The sequence below is a fragment of the Salarias fasciatus genome, chromosome 7 (assembly GCF_902148845.1).
Source record: "Salarias fasciatus chromosome 7, fSalaFa1.1, whole genome shotgun sequence".
Classification (NCBI taxonomy): domain Eukaryota; kingdom Metazoa; phylum Chordata; class Actinopteri; order Blenniiformes; family Blenniidae; genus Salarias; species Salarias fasciatus.
The window spans coordinates 4269981-4289455 of NC_043751.1; the positions used below are offsets into that span (position 1 = coordinate 4269981).

Consider the following 19475-nt stretch of genomic DNA (forward strand, 5'->3'; position numbering starts at 1 on the left):
AAAAATCATACTACCCATAAGCAACACATTAATGAAGCATTTCTGCTCGTTAAAAGCAGGTTTAGTGAGACTGTATACATGTGGGGGGGGGGGGGGGGGGGGGGGGGGGGGAAACAGAGTGTAGCACTAAATCAGTTGATCACTCAGGATCAGCTCCAATAACACTAGACAGGGCTTCCAGACCAACTCGCATGTTGTTAGTTGTCTTAGAGGAATGACTGCAGCTAAAGGAGGAGCATGAACAGTGAGTGTGTGTGTGTGTGCGTGCGCGCGCACTCACGACCCGTCTCTCCAAAACAAGCAGGCTCCACCACCAGGGTGTGTAAAATAAAGTAATCTAAACATGGCAGCAACTATTTATAGCCCTTTCAATTATTGAGAGCCCGATTCTACTCTTTTCTACTTCAAAGCAGGCACGTGTGCACGCACGTACACACACACACACACACACACTTATATACCCAACAGACCGGACGGGGGACAACTGAAGCAGTCATGCAGACAGCAGGACACGTTTGTTTGTGTGTAGTCTAAATGTCGATGCCAGAAACGGCGGGCTAAAATTACCCCCTCGTCCCTGCTTCAGTACAGAAAGAACAGTTCAAACAGAACCAAGAGGAAAAGGAAGCACACAAGAGTGAAACCCAGACACAAACACACCTGCAAACGTTTCTACACAGTTTAATTTTAGTGTAGTTTGAGGTGGAGGACCCACAACAACCTGTAATTCACCAATTACAAAAAACAAAACACATGGACAAAAGTTCATACATATAGGTACAAGTTTATGATAAAAATCCAATGAAACGGAATAAACAAGTAATACAAAGTAGCAAATTCAACCAATTCAAATCAAGCTCTAATAAAAAAAAAAAAATGAAAGGAAAACAAGATTAAATAAAAAGTAAAAACTGTGTTCAACAACAAGTTGCAAGACAAGAGGATCCTTTTTTTTCTACAATAATCTGACAAAAATCAGTCACAAGTTGGCAGTCGGAATTACACAGACGAAATTTTAAAAATTTAGGAAGAGGGGGGGGAAATAAAAAGACGTGTTGATTAACTATCACCTTGGCAGAGATGAATACAGGAGAGTAAAACGTGGATGTAGCAGGTAGAAAAGTTGAAGCCAGGCGTCAGAGAAATCCAAACCCTTCAAGAACAAAGAGGTCCTGTTGTTCCACAGAAAGAGAACCAGGCCCTCAAAGAAAAACAGAAGATCAGTTTGTGGACGCTGAACAGATCCCAATGCGATGCGGTTCATCAAGCAGGATGTAATGCGACGATGTTTCAGTAGATCCGACCCCGTCCTCGAGCGCCTCTGGCTCCGAAGCCCCGTCCTCGACCGCCCCTGTATCCACCACGCTGCTCTGGACGGGCGGAGACGGGACACAAGAGGTAATGTTTTAGATTTTTTTTATTGTTATTTTCCGAATTAAATAAAACAAGCATTCATCTGGCACTCAGGAGGATTTGATCTGGCCAAATTGGCATAAATATGGCTCCTGAATGGAAATAAGTTTGACAGAAGACTTGGGGATTTAAAGTGAGAAGCGGAGGCTAAACATAAACTGGTAGATGGCGCCCTCCGGTGGACAAACAGTACAACAACAACACTTTCTCTGGCGGTGTTCCGACCATCTCTGGAGTGACAGACCAAGACCAAACTGGAATGAACAACAAGCCTGCAACATCAGCACCATCAGCAGTTTCACCACAAGATTAACATTTCATAAAAAATACCTACTATATCTTTATAACATTTAGAGAAATGTATTTTCATATACAGTATATTTTCCTAAATTAGAATTATTGCTGCATAAGCAGCAACAGAGATTAATTACATCAAACAAGCAGAATTAGTTACACAATCCAGCCAGAAAAACTAGTAATTAAATAAATAATCTGTATCACTGTGTTGATATTTTAAAAATATTGTTTGAATTTATTTCTTATGGGATGGTTAACAAAAATTGTACTGAAGAAATCTAAAATTATTCTAAATAAATTTCTAGCCATCATCAAACGCGCTGGAAAAGGAGTAAGAATGACAACCTGGACACTTTATAAAAAGGAGAAATGTCAATTCAATACAACACCAATAAATATGAATGTAGCTTCAACATTATCTAATAAATATCTAAATACACACGTGCAACTATTAGTTTAATGTGTTTTATGTACAGCATAACATATTTCAAAAAAAAAAAAAAATCACTAACACTTAGACACTGAAATTAAAACGAATACTATGAGGCGCCACTCACCGTAGTTAAAATTCCCGATGGTGGCGCTGTACTTGCCACTGGGCGGGTTGTAGATTTGCCGCGCATCCCTCCGTGGCTGAGGAGAGACCGGTTTCTTTGTGCTGCCGCCCATCTCCTCGCTCGATGGACGCTTGGGCCTACAGACCAGACAGAGACGCGAACCGGTCAAAATTCCATCACCACATCTCAAACGGACGGTTTTGGCCTCCGATAGCCGGTTCGATACGTCTCAGTTCTCCGACGCCGTCCAGACTTACGCTACTGCCTCCGTCTTCTGAACCGGTTTCCAGGACAGAGTCACTGTGCTCTTGTACGATGGAGGATTGTGGAAGAGATCCTGCAACATACGAATAAAAGTCATGGATTACAATCAAATCCAATCAAGCACATAAAAACAAAAGAACAGAAACACCTGATCAATCGATAAGGGGTCAGCAGTGTTTGTGTCACTTCCTCATCCACTCAGCATACTTTACGTAACATAAGGTCCTGTGTGTGTCTCTAAGATTCAACCAATAGTCCGTCTGCTCACCTTGATGAGGACGTTGATGTTGTTTGTGATCTTGAGGGCCACCACTTTGATCTTGTTCTGATTTCATGATAAAGAAAGAATTCATTCAACTGAGGTCAGTATGTGACTCCATTTAAACACGTTTGAACCGATCAAACCGACTGTTTTCACCTCCTCTGTCTTCAGCGCATCGCCCGTCTTCCCTTGGAGAGCCACTCGCAGCTGTCTGATATAAACCTGCAGGCCTCTGGCGAAATACTGTAACCTGTTCAAACACAGAGCATGTTCAACGTGAGGCCAGGCCGTGCTCAGATACACCTCGAACACCACGAGGCTGGAGACACGCCCTCACCTGATTTTGAAGTCTTTGAGTCGCTCAGCGTCCACTTTGTCCAGGAGGAAGTCTGGCAGCTTCTTGCCGAGCTGGTGGAAGGCGAAGAGGAGACACTCCACGTAGCTGAACTGGAGTTTGGGCTCCTCGCTCGCCGAGTTCTCACCGTTCTCAACCTCGTCTGGAGGAAGTGGCATGAACTCCTACCACAGAATACACAGATTACAAAACAAAGATTACTTTGGCATATTAACAGTATGAAATCATCAACTATTGATGCCTGGACTTTATTTCTATTGATCATATTACAACAAGTCTGCTTTTTGTGTATCTAAAATAATCAGCCCTAAGTTTTAAGTGTCGTTCAGTGATTGTAAATGGTGTCAGATTTAATTCCATGAGCTCTGATTGCCATTTCTAAATTGCGAAGAGCAAAATGATGAAGAGCTTAGGAGGAATTCGACACATAGAGGCCGGCTTCAAACACTTTGAGAGGGAGAAGCCAATGTTTTTGACCTTATGTGAGACTTCAGCCGAGCACAACCAGATCTTTATAGCATCGCAACCAGCTTTCAGTTCAATCCACAATTTTGCAATCTCGAAACATGCTCTACAGAAAATCAACGCCCCATGTCAATGGAGAGTGTTCTGTTCTGAGATGCAAAAACATTATCAATGGTTTTTAAAGAGCCAGGGTGCTCAAACGTAACTGCAAGAATCTCTTGAATCAATTTCACTAAGAAAACTTACGTCAAGATAAATTACTTGAAGTAAACCTTTCAAATGTACATGAACTTAAGGGTGGAACTTTTCATTCAGATGGGACATTGAGGTCAAACAACAGTGGACAGAAAGACAAAGCACAAAGAGACACTCTGGGAGCCATGTGAGCGACATCAAACACGACGATGCTAAAAACAGCTTCTTAATCACGAGAAAACGCAGCAGTGACTCTCTTGGTACGCAGACGAGTTCCTATTAATTTCTCCCTTTGCGCAGTAACAAGAGGAACAGGTTGTTCTTACCAGCAGCTTGGTGAACAGCATGTTGAGGTTGGCCTCCAGCTTCTCCATGTCTCCACAGAACGGACTCATTTCAGCGAGCAGCTTCAGCACCTACACACACACACACACACACACACACACAGTGATGCGCACTGCTAATGAGAGACAGCATTGTGGTGCAGACTAATGACCCATTAACAACATGCAGTTGGCTGACACCTCAAACAGGTGGCTTTCATGCTGACTTTATTTACAACTGCAGGCGCTCACCAAATGCCAAACGCTAAGCAGGAGCGACCTCACGCTGGCGGCCATATTTGTCAGGCTTCTTGATGCAGAGCCGGACTGAATCACTAAAGTTCAGGAAGCCAGTGCTTCTGTATAATGACCACTGTACTTTGTAGGGCTGATCAAACACCACTATACTTTTATTAAGGCAATGAGTCAAAAATAAAGGAGTCTTTGACAGCAGTGACAAGACTGACTAAAAAACCTTTTACACATTAAAACTGCTAACATGTTGTTAAAGTGATTAAAGAAACAAACCATTAAAATATAATATTTTATTCCAGCTTCAGGCTCTCTAAACATTTTTTTTTTAGCATTCTAAAGCTCATTTTGATATGAGAAACAGTGAGAAGATCTCTCAAAACGTTATAAAGCATGTCGAGAAAATGTTCCAGGAAAACTAATCTTTCCGAGTTTTAAGAAATGTATTTAATACAAACGTCACCCAGTGCTTTACCTCGGTTCATATATACTGCATTGTCATATTCAGTTGATAGCACTGGGTTCCTAAACGGTATTCACTTTGACCATCAGCTCAGGCAGACACTGAGGCTCTCGCTACAGCTCCTGCAGCTCCCTGGACAAGTCCCTGAACTCCCAACTGCTCAGATTGCTTCAGTGAGGAAACACTGAATTTGTTTAACTCGCTCTTAGGACACACGTGAACTTGTCGAGGCTTTGACCTTCAACTACACGAACAAGAACTCACCTCCAGCTGAATGTCCAGCTCAGCCACCGGACTTGTCAGAGCGCTGAGGTTCGGCAGGACATGGTCACAAAAATACGTCACAAAGCGTGTGGAATGGACATTTTTCTGAAAGACATAAAGTATTAGAAATTATTTAGTTTTACTTAATGCAGTAAAATTAAATTCAACATATTCTTCTCTTTTTGGAGACATAATGCAGATCTCTGTTAGGTCAATCCGTTCCACTCACAGAGAAGAGCGGCAGTGCCTGGCGCGTGCACTGCAGCAGACGATCCACGGTGTCCGGGTCAGCCGGGTTGAGGGCCTGCTCGAGGAACGCCTGCTCCACCACCAGCTCCACAAGCTGCTGCCGCCCGTTCACGGTCTGCAGCACCCGGAGGCCCGACACCACACGCATCAACAGCACGAACTCCTCTCCCGTCACATCCTCCAGCACCTGAGGAAGCACCGGGACAAGGCTTCAGAAGTCGGAATCCACAGACTAACGCAAAACTATCAGCTGCATTTACAACAACTTGAACTGCCAGTTATAAACCCGGATTCAATGGAACATGAAAAGTGAAGTTTGATGTCAATCACTATCATTTGAGCAAACCTTTTTTGTCTCTGCGAAGATGTAGTCCTCCACCTCCTTTGTCATGACATCTTCTGGCAGCGTCTTTACTTTGTTCGACAGAAACTTGATGGCCCTTTCTCGTACAATGTCTTCTCCCTGCAGGATTTGCGAGAAGAGGCCTCCAAGTGTACCTGCATGACAGAGGTAGAGGTAAATGCATTGTTAAAAAAAAAAAAAAAAAAAAAAAAGGCATAATGAAAAAAATCATCAAATTTAATTAAAAAGAACTACACCTGTTTAACTACTCACCTTTCGCATCCATCTTGAAGATAGAAACAAGTGCTGCGTTGACTTGGTTGAACTCTGCTGTATCATCTAGAAATGAAAGGAGGGAAGAAAACAAATGCAGAAACGATCACTCATGGAGCAGTAATTATTATCAGGAGACGGCTACTGAAGGCTTTCTTACCTGTCTGAAGGAGTTGGGTGAGAATATCTGCGACTCGAAGGATGTTATCGCCAGCTGCAAACCGTGGGAGCTCCTTGATGGCCTGTCGTCGAATCTGCAGAGAAACATACAGAGAAAACATGAAGATACTATGACAACAAAAAAATTTAACAAATTCAATTTAGAACAGAGTATCAATCAAATGCTTTGATCAATGAAATACACACTACACCTCTGACAAGGGAGATTGAGTTTGCATTTTATTTGTAGTGCGCGATACCCACCGACACGTCCTCGTCTTCACACAGATCGAGCTGGGCGTTAATGGCTGCATCAGCCAACTCTGGGAAGCTGCTGAAGAACTTGGGAATAAACTGTGCCGCCAGACGCTTCTCCTTCGGGCCACTTTTCACACCGTCCAGAATCACCTGGTAGGCATCTTTGTGCTGCAGAGCAAAAATAATACAGTCACACACGGAAATATAGAAAAAAGCAACCTGCCACAAAAGTGTGATGTAGGTCTTGCAGCTTCAACTTAAATACAGAAGTACACTTCAGAACATAATTGCGTAAAATTGATTCGGACACTATGCCTTTCCCAAAGCAGCTTCGGAACAGAGCCACAGTGAAGCCACCCTTTACTCACCGATGAAACATGATGTGTTTTAAGCTAGTCTGCAGTCTTACAATGATGGCAACAGATTCACGGAGACAACTCATTCTGTATTTCAGCTAGTTTGTTGTAGAGACAGAAGCGTTTTAGTAATTTATTATGAAGATCCACCTCCCAACAAAGTTGGAACAGAGTAAAAAAAAAAAAAAAAAAAAAAAATTCCTCCCAATAATCTGTTGCTCCTACAGTTTCCTCTCCTACCCTCTAACCCCCCAAAAAGAAAAATCCTCCACCTCTGCAAAGGTTTTTTCCTGTTAAAGGGAGTTTTTCCATTCTATAATGATGGCGACTTATAGTGTTTTTCTGTGTAAAAGTACTGGGTGCATTTCTGCACTCTCATGAAAAGTCGAGGTCCGGAAAATTATGGGGAAAATCACTACTGCAACAGAAACTAACGAATGCTGTCCCTTTGGGTTGATTGGGGAGATTATCAAACTCTATTACTTATTATGTTATCGTGATGGATGATATCCTCAGTAAACCCAAAAGAAGAAATGAAACTAAAACTGACTTCATCTCTGTTGTTACCAGTGCATTAAAGCAAGTATGGAAATAACATACATTGGATTATTAATATTTCTGATCCTCGCGTTCTTTGATGTTTGTTTGAATGTTGATTGAATCAAACTCCATGTTGCCCCGGATGAACTTCCGAGTCCACGTTTGTGTTTTCCAGAGAAGCAGCAGTTCAGTCGATATATTGACCGGGAAGCGTCGCGCCGGTTTTGAATGAGGACTTCCTCCTATCCTGGGCTTCGTGGATTGATTCCCACAAGAATGAAGAGGCGATAGACACCGGATTGGCTGAACGTGGTGGGTCAAACTAAACCCATCGCCGAGGGTCGCCATGGCGAGGTTATTAACACGAGCACTACCCGCTAGCTACCAAGTGCTAGCTTAGCACATACAAACAATGTTATGTAACCCGACGAAGTTATCTGCAGTAAAGGAGAAAATAATACAGAATGCAAAAGTAACGGACTCTATCGTCTTAAAATGGACAGTCCTGCCTGTTCGTACCTGACTGAGGTTGTCCTTGGCGTCTGCAAGGACCCCGTAGCTCCGATAAAGATCCTCGATAGTGACCGCCATCAGCGTGCGTCCCCGAGCCCGCCGCTCACCGAGAAGACCGCGGAAAAACAAAAGAGAAAAACGCTCCCGGGCTCACTGCTGCTCCGGCGCAGGCGGCTGGACAACAAACCACTCTGTCCGAGTATGATTCTCCAGTTCAGAAAAGTGGAGGGAAAGAAAAAATGTGTAGAAGTCCGTCAATGGAGACCGCCCGTCTTCCCGCAATGCTCTGCGTGATGGCATAAAAAAAGCGACGGAACCGAAAGTATTGCGCGTGCGCGGGCTCAGCCAATCGAGTGGCTGGAAGTAGACCACGTGATACGAGGGTGAACCACTGGTGTGAACGGAACTGAGGATGTGCTCAAAACAGTTTCTGCCACTCTATGCATACTCTCATTCCTTTTTTTTTTTGTAATTTAACACTGTTCATCATATGTTTGAAAATACACAGATTCAAGATTTATTCCAATATCTTAATTTTTCTATTTGAACTGAAATACAAGTAGCCTCACATCAGTTTTATAAAAAAATTACAAAAATCGATCTTCTATACTCATATTCTGTTCAGAATACACTCCGACATATCACCTGTCTGTCACAGGACAAACACCCACACACACTCACAGCCAGGGGTGAGCTACGATCACAGATCTACCTCACATGCATGCTTTTGGACTGTGGGAGGGAATCGGAGCCCCTGAAGGAAAAACTCACACAAGGTGAACATGCAAACTCCACGAATCAAAGTTTTTGTCTTCTACATGAATTGTACAGTAGTTTCACATCTCAGTGTCCTACAATCACAACCAAGTGCACAAAACGATTTATGCTGATACATAAAAGAATACTCATACTTATTTGAAACTGTTAAACCTGACATTTGCTTCAGACCCTCCAATGCTGTTGGTTTGTAAACGTAGATTGTAAAACTGCATTCCTCACCTTGCACTTACAATACCCAGCTTATAATAACCGATCAATGACAATACAAAGTGTTTGTAATCTATTTTATTGAACTAGTATGGTGCTACAATAATTCTGTACAAGCAGTTTCAACTTTCAGTACAATGTATCTGGAACATAATAAATGTGGTTTCACAAAAATCTAATCCCTGCTCCAAACTGGACTCCATCACATATCCTGTAAGAAAAGAGGAAATGGAATTATTCTTGGTGTATGTTTGGAGATATAAAATGTGCTTATTTCATTCAGTGCTCTCACATGTTGTACTAATTGCTATCTTTTGCAATAACATAACTATCAAGAAAAAAAAACTTGAGAGGTTCATTTCAAACTCTCATAGTAACAACTTTGCAACTCTTGGATATATTGATCATTTTCAAGACATTATTTTCTATTGGTTATCAACATCACCTGAAAAATGCCTCAAAGTTCTGCAATATTATGAACTAACAAAAAATAAGTTGGCCAGCTCTACCTGTCTCCACTCTGGACTCCCATAGGAATGCAGTAGTTGAGTTCCAGCCTGGCAATGTTTCCCAAACGCAGCACAATGCCCAGTCCATAAGACCAGCGCAAGCATTCTGCCAGTTTCTTCAAATGTGCTTGTGGCCCCTCACCTGAGTAAAAAGACACACGGGACAGAAACAGGCAGAAAAATAAGAATCGCGTACATCTGCTCAATAATGTAGTTCTGTCTTGTCAAATTATGTAAAAAAACAAAGGAAAATCCACACAATTTCAATCTAATAATCTAAAATGTTCAAGAATAAATGTCAAGCTCTGGTGAAATCATAAGCTGTAACTGGGACTCAGGACATTTTCAACCTCTCACCATAGTTGAGGTTACACAGGTTTCCGGCATTAAGGAAGAAGTGAGTTCTGAAGAGGTCACCGAAGCCTCCTCTGCCCGGCCTGAAGGGCAGAGGCGTGTAGAGGTGGACGCCTCCTGCCCAGTACGCCTCTCCTCCCAAGTAGTCCCCTGTTGTTCCAGTGATGTGAGAACACGGCTTTTTAATAAACCACCACATCTTCATCCGGTGACCAGCTCAACTGAGCCAAGAGACACAGACTCACCTTCACTCTGTGGGCCCATGCTGTACATGCTGAATCCCCTGATGCTGGTGGGACCGCCAAGGTAGAACCTAGAAGTTCACCAAAACACAAAACGCAAAATCACGTTGAGCGCCTTTCTTTGAATGCAAATATTTTCCAAATCTAAAATTGTACAGTTATAGTTGTGTCATGATTCTCAAATGGAAAAAAAACAATCCTTTTGAAACATAATATGCACACAAGTAGTGCGGATTTCAAAAGCCGCTCAATAACAGTAACCTTGAGGATGCATTGCATTTCCACACCTGTCTGCGATGCTTGTTGGCTTTTCACCAATGGGTAGAAGAAGACCACCCCACAATGAGGCAGAAAGGACCTGTGGGGGAGATATGAAAAATCTTAGAAAAAAGACCCATGCACAAAATGTAGAGTAACCATGTCAAGCTGTTGTTGTGACATGGAAATGTTGAAATGAACATAAATACCACAGTACAGATTTACATTAGTAGTAACTTGTGAAGTATACATAACAGAATTACAATTGCATTTATAAATACACTATTATCCGCATTCTCTGGCACACAAACTCTGATTGAACAGGTGTTTATGAATGGCAGATCTGCCCAATACTTCACAGTAAAAAGCAAAATCTCACAGAGTCCCAGAAGAGAGTCTTATTGAGTTGGATCTCAAAGTCCTCCTTCAGGAAACTTGCATCTCCCCCAGTGTAACCAGCAAGTTCCTACACAAAAACAAACACGTTGCTGGTGAGTGACCAAACCGGCCTGTCAACTGCTGCATAAAACATAAGAGCTCTGATCTGACAAACCTGGTGGATCTTCAGCAGGCCGCCTCTCCTGGGAAGGATGGAGGAGTTCCTCGTGTCAATGACCATCGCATGCTGGAGAAATACAGGACGCAATTCATATGCCGACTTGAGTTTTTTGGACCCTTTCCAGCATTACTATTTAAATTTCACACAGTAAGACTGTGTTCTGCTTTACAGAAATACATAAAATCTGACAATGATTATCAGCTTCATCGTGAAAATTCGAAACAGTTTCAATGCTCAGCCACTGCAAAGTTTTGTGAACAAATTTAAAGGTAAATACCGAAAGTGAGGACTTGAGGGAGTGTCCACTCTCCTCTCGGACGGCGAACGAGGCTGTGCGAGCCAGACAGCCCAGCTCCCTCCACACACCCTCCCACTTCAGCGTCTGGCTGGTCTTCCACACAGGAAACTGCGGGTTATAAGATTACAGAGGGTCACCTGTGTTAGTTGTTTAGTTTTATTACAGATCTCACATGATGGAGCAATTATCATTGAAAAAAAAATATTTTTGTGTAATTTCAGCATGGTCTGGAGGAGCTGTGTTTTCATCTCAGGGTGAGAAAGATCACAGTTTCTCCAGGTAAATAATATCAAATAAACCCGAGTGTATCAAACAAACCATAATTTTTTTTGCAGGATTACATCTGTCCATTTCCCACTGCTTAAACCATTTTACAGCTGGTTCAAACACTGCCACAGGAGGGGGCACTGCTATTTTATGGTGGGTGGCTACATGATAGATAAACAGCCTTGACTATGAATAAAACAACAGACTAAAATTTCTGGTGGTAAATAGCATAAGGCGACAGACGTTTAACCAGTCAACCGACTAATCACACGAATTCCTCGGGGAATTTTAGTCTCAAAAAAATGGTGGAAAAAAAGAAAAGCACCCACAGCATGGAAAGGTCTACTTACACTCAGTTCTGCAGAGATGCCTCGATCCGTCTCCCTTAAAGAACTCCAAGGGAACTGTCCAGTTACTTTGTACACGTTGAGCGTGATACTACAAATGAAAAAAAAAACAACAAAAAAAAAAACACTAAAATGACTCCTCTGCAATTAAAACATCCATTCATAGCTTCTGCAGATATCAATAAAATGAACGATGACCTCTCTATGAAGAAAACTAAAACTTGAATACTCAGATATTCATCTTATCTCTCCAACAGCCGAACCAATCCAACAGTAAGAGAACAGCAAAATGAACTGCGCATGTTATCAAGAAAGAGCAGTCAGGTTTGTGTAAAGCGATGACTTCTAATACACGAAAGTGAGTCGGATGTCTCCTCACTGTGCCACCCCTGGTTCTGTGCATTTGGCTATTGTTTAGAAACATACATGTAAAGCGTATAACTTAGTGAAATACCAACAAAATGCAGACGGTGTATCTTACTTGCGTTCAAAATGTCCTGGTTGGGGCTTGAAGAAGGACAGACCATAGGACGTCTCTTTGGTGCCATAGGAGAACTGGAATGTCATTTTTTCTGCTCGGCCTAATACATTCGGCAACTTCAGGCCCAGTACCTGGGATACAAGAGAATATGCTCACCTGTCATTTAAGATTTGAATATATCAATATTATAGGTAACACAAGATCTTTAAAAAAAATGAAACAAATTTCACATGAAAAGTGGCAGACCGGTGTTGTGATGACAGGTTAGTGTATGGCTTCCTACAGAGAAAATAGCACTATTATGGCACTCACCATGCTCCCTTCATTGTTTCCAACCATAGTGTTGTAGCTGCCTGTCATACGTCTCAACTCCGTGACCTCGAAGGTCACGTCAAGGCCATTAGGAAGAGCGTCCTCACCTGGAGGGAGCGGGAGACTTAATCATGATATAGAGATAATGGAAAAAATGTATGGAATCCCTTCCGTGTGCAGTGACAGTGCATTGACTGGACTTGTGTACCTCTTGATGTGTCAATAACGACCTCTACTTTCCTGAAGATGCCGAGGCGGAGCAGCTTCTGTCGGGCTTCGTGAGACTTTCGCATCACCTGCAAAGCGAGCAGTGTGTTGGCGCCACTCACAGCACAGAATCACAGCATGATCTCAATGCAGCACTGTGAGTGAGCGCCTACATCAATGAGGTTCTTTGCCCGGAAAACCTCAGCGATTTCGTAAGTCAGGAGATCTTCTTTGGTTCTCCCGAGCCCGTCTATGTGCACTCGCTGAACCACAACCTGAAACCAAGCGACACATTCAGGATCTGAAGCATCATGGTCCGTTATATTCATGAAAACAACTTGCTTAGCTGTATCTTCCATCTATCGTAACATTTAGATCTCTCAAAACAATTGCAATGCTGCTTTTCAAAGCTGTATTCATATTGTGCAAATCGTGTGGTTACGGGTTAGTGCAAGACAAAAATTTCATTATAAACTTTTGAGTAGTAATGGGGTGAAAACTGATCTACTTCTATTCTGGAATACTGTAAACACATTAGTATCAAAAATAAACATATGTAATTACTCTCTGAAACTAAATATATCTTACATTTTTGTTCTCAAGAACTTCTTGCTTCGGGTCCTGTTCAATCCCTGGAGCTTCGATATCATCGGCCTGAAGTCCCAACTCTGGCCCGTGCATGGGCAGAGGGTCCAGGCTCTGCAATATACAGACAGAGGAAATAATCAAACCATTAGAAAGGTAATGTAATGTTAATGCAAATGGTCAATTTTATAAACAGCACGATAATTACCAGGAACACTGAAAGCAAGAAGAAGAAGAAGAAGAAGAAGAAATTTAGAGAAACTGCTGGAAATTTTTAGATTAATGAAATTCTCTCTATATTTTTTTGAACACACTTGGCCAATAGGGATCACAGTGCCATTTTAAGCAGCAAAGGAGCCCCATTTCTCCCCATCACATCCTCCAGCTCTTCTGGGCAGAGCCAGAACCACACCTACATTACTGCAGCCTTCTGTACAAGTCTGAGGCCGGTCTCACTGCCCATCAGTGGTTACACCCTGATGAGACTCCCTCAAGTGAACACAGGTGAAAGTACTGATCCAGATCCCATTCTGTTTGACATTCAGCAGCCAACTCTCCAGTCCATCCCTGGAGGCACTCATGAGGCCGTGCCAAAAAGGACAACATTATCTCTGAAGTGCAGAGAAACAGTTTTTCTGCACAATGCTCAAAGTAATGCATGAGGCGTTTTCCTTCCATTCATCCACTATAATATCATCAATCATCTTGACTAGCTGATTAATATATACCAATATTTTTTTTTTACAATTCTTAACATGTTTACATGCTTCCTGTATTGGATAACAGACAACAACCAAACAAGTTCTGTTAGTATGATTATAAGGCAGTGTAGGTTATAAGGATGAATGATGAAAGCTGTTTTTGTTCAGTCTGAGCGGGAAAATCTAACCCGAATGAGTGTAAACTTGTGGAAATAACACCAACTGTTGACAGTGAGCACAAGCTGCCTTCAGCTGGCTCCACGGTGCCCGGAGACAGCAGCATCCGTCTCTACTGTCCATGGCTCCGCGTGCTGGCACTTAATCCGGAATTCAATGCTAAAATTACCACTTTAAGCTGCAGTGGAAAGAGGACGCTGCCATAAAGCTGGAAACCGGAGCACGGCAGTCCCATGCTGCATGTGCACTACGAGGCCTTTTCTTTCTGTCATAAACTCAGCCAGCACGCAGGGAGGTCAAAGTCGCAGCTCGAGCACGTTTTTTTTTTTACCGCGCTTTTCCTTACCCGGGCATGGACGGTGCCCATGCTGAGCTCCTCAGGGCGCTGTCCCCGTTAAATAACAGCAAAACTCCGAGACGGAAAAATACTAACTAATTTAACCTACAAGTAACCGGAGAGAGACGAGGAAGCTCCCTATAAGGAGGCGGCCATGTCACTTCCTGACCACGCCCACGGTGGGCGTCCCCCCCTCCGTAGCCACGCCCCCTGGCGGTGAGCCTTCAACACAGCAGCGCTGCAAAAACAAACACCAGCAGCACGACTGTGTTGCATCATGTTCTATTTCAGTAAAAAACCACTGAAGATTCACAGATTGAGGGATAGAAATATCCGTATGAACGCGAGGCTTTTTTTTTTTTTTTTACCATAAGCACCATTAATAACCATGTTAACAAATGCATGTATTCGTTGCACAGAAGGGATCCTGAATAAGCACTAAGGGAGGGGCACAGGCCCTGAGGAGCAAGGAGACACCTCCCAAAACTGCAACGGAAACATAAAACTGAGAGTCACAAATTCCCTGAAAGCTACGCTAAAATGGGCGTATTAGCAGGCTAAACCAAAACAAAGACATTTTTAATGACTACCAAGTCTCACAAAACATTTCCAAAGAAATGCACAATGACAAACATCAACTACAGGGATGCAAATTAAACATATAAAGGCAGAAATGAACCATACAGATCAACAGAATCATCACAAAGACACGGCAATGAAAAATATCTGGCAATGCAAAGTCAGATAAAGCAGATTAATGAATCCAAGAAGCTTTGTGATAACCATTTGGAGGCAGACAAACGTGCAACATGATGCTAAATGATCACAAGAAACTCAAATGATGCACAAAATGGCTTAAAAGTGCTCAAAGTCACTTGCAACACATATGAGTTGCAAAAAAGCATAGACACAAGTCGACTCAAATGGGATGTGATTACCACAAAGACATGCAAGACAGAAACTGGTCCCAGAAAAGTGATTTATACAGACATTAAATCCCCAAATCATTATTTCATATCTTCATTACTTCTAGAAGACAGCTTGATATAATTAGATGGCCGCATAAGTTTATTTTTCTTTTCAATGCTATCAAATACAGTAAATGGAAAATGAATAAAAGTGTAGTTGACTGACGTACTTCTTTTTTTTAATTTTTTTATATTCACCCCATTATCGAGAATAATTTCTTTAAAGCTAATGTGAAACACCTTTGGTGAGTAAAAATAAAACTGCCAGAAACACAATGTATGCCAAAATCATGTTTAATAGCAACAACATAACAAACAGATGACAGGAAAGGTGACAGTTCAGAGTGGTGCATATGTCTCTGAGTATTTCTTCAGACCTCGCATCCTGGAACAGAAAGTGACACATAAATCATTCCTAAAGATATCAAAATATTGCCTCAATTATACTGGTCACTTTATACAACACTTACGCTTCTTGTTTAAACGTCTCACGAGATATTTTGTCTTCATTGACACCTTCAGGACATTCATTGATGTTTTTTATTCCCAGCGTGGTCAGAGCTATGGGGTAAAAGCTTTGGTGAGGATTTATGCAAGTGTCTGTTGAAACTACTCAAAAGTGAACCCAAAAAATATATGCTCTATACAGTGGAACTATTGCATGATCCATGATTCTACTAAAACAATGACTAGATGACTAAAAATAACAACATTGTAACAACATTGTGAACTCATTGCATCCAGTGAGGTTGGATTTATTTACATTGAGAATGTTGTGTCATCATTACACATGCCGAAGCAGTCGAAAATAGTTCAGTGCTCACCCTGCTGATACTGGGCGAATGTGATGTATTTCTCATCAGCAATGTCCAGAATCCCGAACACTGCGTCCAGGTTTGAGTCGTCAAACAGATTTGGTGCTTCACAGCCGCCCTGCTGAGCCCTCTTCAACTGCTCCAGCTGCTGAATAAGAAACTCTCTGGGATTCTCTGCATGAAACAAAGCATACAGAAATTCAAAATCACAAATAATTAAATATTTTAAGAATTTGGCAAAGTTTGTTCTGGCAGAGGGATTAAAAAAAATGAAGCATTTCTTAGCACTGTCTCCTGGATTTAAATGCAATATTAGTTTTCATTTAATCTCTTCATTTACATTGAAAAATATGCTACACTTGTCAAGAAAATGCATTTGTGGATGAACAGCAGTGCTACTTTTAGGATGTGGCTGCCACTGATGGACATAATCACAAACAACCTTAATTGTGCTATTCTTACATTTTCAAAGTAAATATGAGTTAGAGAAACAACACAGGATATCTTCTGCTTTAGAAAAAAATATTAAACAGTTAACAGAAAAGACATGATGTTCATATTTTAGGCCCTATGTGAACCATCAAGAATCACTGTCAGAACTGCAGCAGTTTATTTGGGACATCAGTGGACTGATTTATTCTTTTCTGGAATCATGAAACGTAGCATCACAAACTACAAAAAGAATCACATCACAAAGTTAGCCTATTTCTAAAACGAATTTGAACAAATTAGGATTCATTAAGGACCTCCGTTCACGCACAGACACGTGTTTAGTATTCAGAACTTGCAAAGCGCGCCATCTGACGGCAGATACCCGGAGATGACCTCACCCGGCCTGTGGAAGAAGAGCATGCTGGTCAGGCTTTCCATCAGCTCGATGATTTTGTGCTTCTGGAGGTAATCAGCGGCGTCTTTCTCTCTCTGCGTCGACATCTTCTCCTGACAGACGCTTGTATAGACCCGTTGCTATGATACGGCGACGTCGTACGTCGGGGCTGCGTCACTCGTGACACGTCACACGTTCACAGCTCGTCTGAATCATAAATGTCGGTACTGACCAAACATGTGCGTGGTGCTTTATATCTGCCCAGCACCACAAAACCTGAGTATGATTCAATTAGAAAAAAAAAAAATCGGAGTTTTACTTTGTAGAGTGGAAAAAAAGCATGCCTGTCATTTCTTATTAGATGCTTGAATGTGTCAGTGTACATGGAAAATATTGCCAGGAAATGATTGAATATTAGACTGATTTTTTTTTCACATCAATCAGAAAATACAAGCTTATAGCGCATGAAAACATTGATGACTTGAAGACAGGGTAGGAGTTGTAGTGCTTCATTTGATGTTACATGGCTCCTCACAGGCAGGCGCTGTTAGCACTTCACTGATCTTGAATTCCATATTTCATCAGCTGTTGGAGCCCGATTCTCTTTAGCTGCAGCTATTAATGTTTCAACACACTGCATTTTCCAATCCTCTTGGATTTTTACATGTTGTATGCCATGTAAGTGTGCGTGGTCTTCATGTTCTATACTTGCAGTTACAGCTGCCTGCCTGATGAACTGGCGAACAGTCCAGGGACTGGCTCCACTGTACTATGACAGTGAGCAGTATAGATGATAGACATGTATTTATTTATTGTACAGTATACCTGCTTGGTGAAAACCACAGTTCTTTATATTTTCTCACTCATTATCAAATGCATTTACATTTGAAAACATACCATATATACATTTTAATCAAGTTAACAAAATTATCATGTTCCAGTCCAGATATAATCTTCATCCCCAATGGCCACATTCTGATCATGTTTAAGTCCACAGCTGTTTACTTCATCAGAGGAAAACACCAAATCCAGTTCCAGGTGTCCATCAGACAGGAGTGTATTCCCACATCAGTCTGCATTATTTTCCGTCTTAAGTTTCTGTAAAGCTGCAGCAGCTTCTTGTCTAATTTTGTAGCCCTGCAGTTCTGTCTTCAGCTCCCCAGGCTTTGGTGGGGTTTCTGGGATACTCTGAAAAAGGAAAACATAAAGAAGTATTCATCAAGGTAAAATCAAGCAATACACCTGCTTGGGCAGTGTTGTGCATTGTTTATTTCTTAGTTTAGTCGCACACTATTTACAATATGACATCAAATCAACAAAGCATCATTCTAAGTGGAACAGAAATCGGAATCGTTTACATGTAACACACAGCATATTACAGCATATTACAGTGGTCAGTATATACATAAACAAACCAGTACATTGTTGACTATATCAACTTCACTGATCTATTTTTGGGCATGAACTGAGATCACATGATGAGTTATTTTTCCTAATGCTGTCAAAATAATAGAAGAAGGGGAAGCACAGTGGAGCAGTGGTTAGTGCTCTGCCCTCACGATTAGAAGGTCTTGGTTCAAACATGATCCAGGCCTTTCTGTGTATAGTTTGCATGTTCTCCCCAGGTGTGGGTTTCCTCTGGGTGCTTCAGTTGAAGCATGTGAGGGTACCTGGTGATCCTAAATTGCCCTTAGATGTGAATGTGACGTCTGTCTGTGTTTCCCTGTGATTTATCCTGCCCTTGTCCAATAAATAGCTGAGATTGGCCCCAGCATCCCATGACCCTGCACAGGATTAAGCAGTATAGAAGATGGATGGATGGAATTAAAAAAAAAAGACTTAAGTTCAAAAAAATAGATACATAAATCTGAGAAATTTGACATTTTTTGTGACATTTTCTGCAACAATAAATACACAGGTCCTTGATTACATGAACGCACAAATATTTGGAAGATGAAATGCAGTCTGTTGCCGTCCCTCACCAGATCAGGCAGGTAGTACTGGTGGACGGCCTGAGCTCCTGCAAACATGGCCAAGACACTGGCTCCTAACATCCTGACATATCGGGCCCAAGACACTCCAGCTGGCATCTTTACACTCTGATGGAGTCTTCGCTCAACCTGCAGGGGAAAAGCACAACAATCTGAACACCATTATCAGCCTTTTGTCATGAGTACTGTATATAAAGCCTTGCCCTGTAAATAGCTGTTTACCTGAACCTGAACATGAAGGAACTGATGAAATGTCCACAATATAACAAATCAGTAACACATAAGTGGCCCCAACAGAAACTAACATCAGTTTCAAAACCTTACCTTGATTACTGGATAGACAGAATCTTTAAAAACTCTAATGTGAGCTCCGTTTTCACCATTTTAAACCCACAGCGCGTGTCATTGGGAAACACGCAGGTCAGCTAACACTTATGTCATTCTAAAAGTCAA

At 41.8% G+C, this 19475-nt stretch overlaps 4 protein-coding genes across 4 annotated transcripts; all 4 read right to left on the reverse strand.

Annotated features, from left to right (window-relative positions):
• Positions 1-735: 735 nt before the first annotated feature.
• api5 (apoptosis inhibitor 5) lies at positions 736-7879 on the reverse strand. The gene is made up of 14 exons (XM_030096908.1): positions 7808-7879; positions 6399-6560; positions 6136-6229; positions 5976-6041; positions 5706-5857; positions 5340-5546; positions 5111-5215; positions 4135-4224; positions 3131-3312; positions 2950-3043; positions 2800-2856; positions 2525-2604; positions 2268-2404; positions 736-1370 (listed from the first exon to the last, which is right to left on the reverse strand). Exons 1-14 carry the CDS (start codon positions 7877-7879, stop codon positions 1291-1293), a joined length of 1578 nt encoding a protein of 525 aa, XP_029952768.1. The 3' UTR covers positions 736-1290.
• Positions 7880-8847: 968 nt separating this feature from the next.
• Positions 8848-14572, reverse strand: samm50 (SAMM50 sorting and assembly machinery component). The gene is made up of 15 exons (XM_030095992.1): positions 14432-14572; positions 13211-13321; positions 12796-12897; positions 12624-12711; positions 12416-12522; positions 12104-12234; positions 11626-11713; positions 10988-11116; positions 10705-10776; positions 10531-10617; positions 10181-10251; positions 9897-9964; positions 9655-9801; positions 9298-9439; positions 8848-8999 (listed from the first exon to the last, which is right to left on the reverse strand). The coding sequence occupies exons 1-15, from the start codon at positions 14450-14452 to the stop codon at positions 8954-8956; spliced, it is 1410 nt and encodes a 469-aa protein (XP_029951852.1). The 5' UTR covers positions 14453-14572; the 3' UTR covers positions 8848-8953.
• A 1157-nt stretch (positions 14573-15729) lies between these two features.
• On the reverse strand, positions 15730-17332 carry si:dkey-42p14.3 (EF-hand calcium-binding domain-containing protein 10). Its single transcript, XM_030095788.1, has 4 exons — positions 17036-17332; positions 16215-16379; positions 15861-15951; positions 15730-15775 (listed from the first exon to the last, which is right to left on the reverse strand). Exons 1-4 carry the CDS (start codon positions 17136-17138, stop codon positions 15730-15732), a joined length of 405 nt encoding a protein of 134 aa, XP_029951648.1. The 5' UTR covers positions 17139-17332.
• A 57-nt stretch (positions 17333-17389) lies between these two features.
• Positions 17390-19466, reverse strand: uqcc6 (ubiquinol-cytochrome c reductase complex assembly factor 6). Its single transcript, XM_030096325.1, has 3 exons — positions 19347-19466; positions 19014-19151; positions 17390-18219 (listed from the first exon to the last, which is right to left on the reverse strand). Exons 2-3 carry the CDS (start codon positions 19119-19121, stop codon positions 18100-18102), a joined length of 228 nt encoding a protein of 75 aa, XP_029952185.1. The 5' UTR covers positions 19122-19151; positions 19347-19466; the 3' UTR covers positions 17390-18099.
• Between the last annotated feature and the right edge of the window lie 9 nt (positions 19467-19475).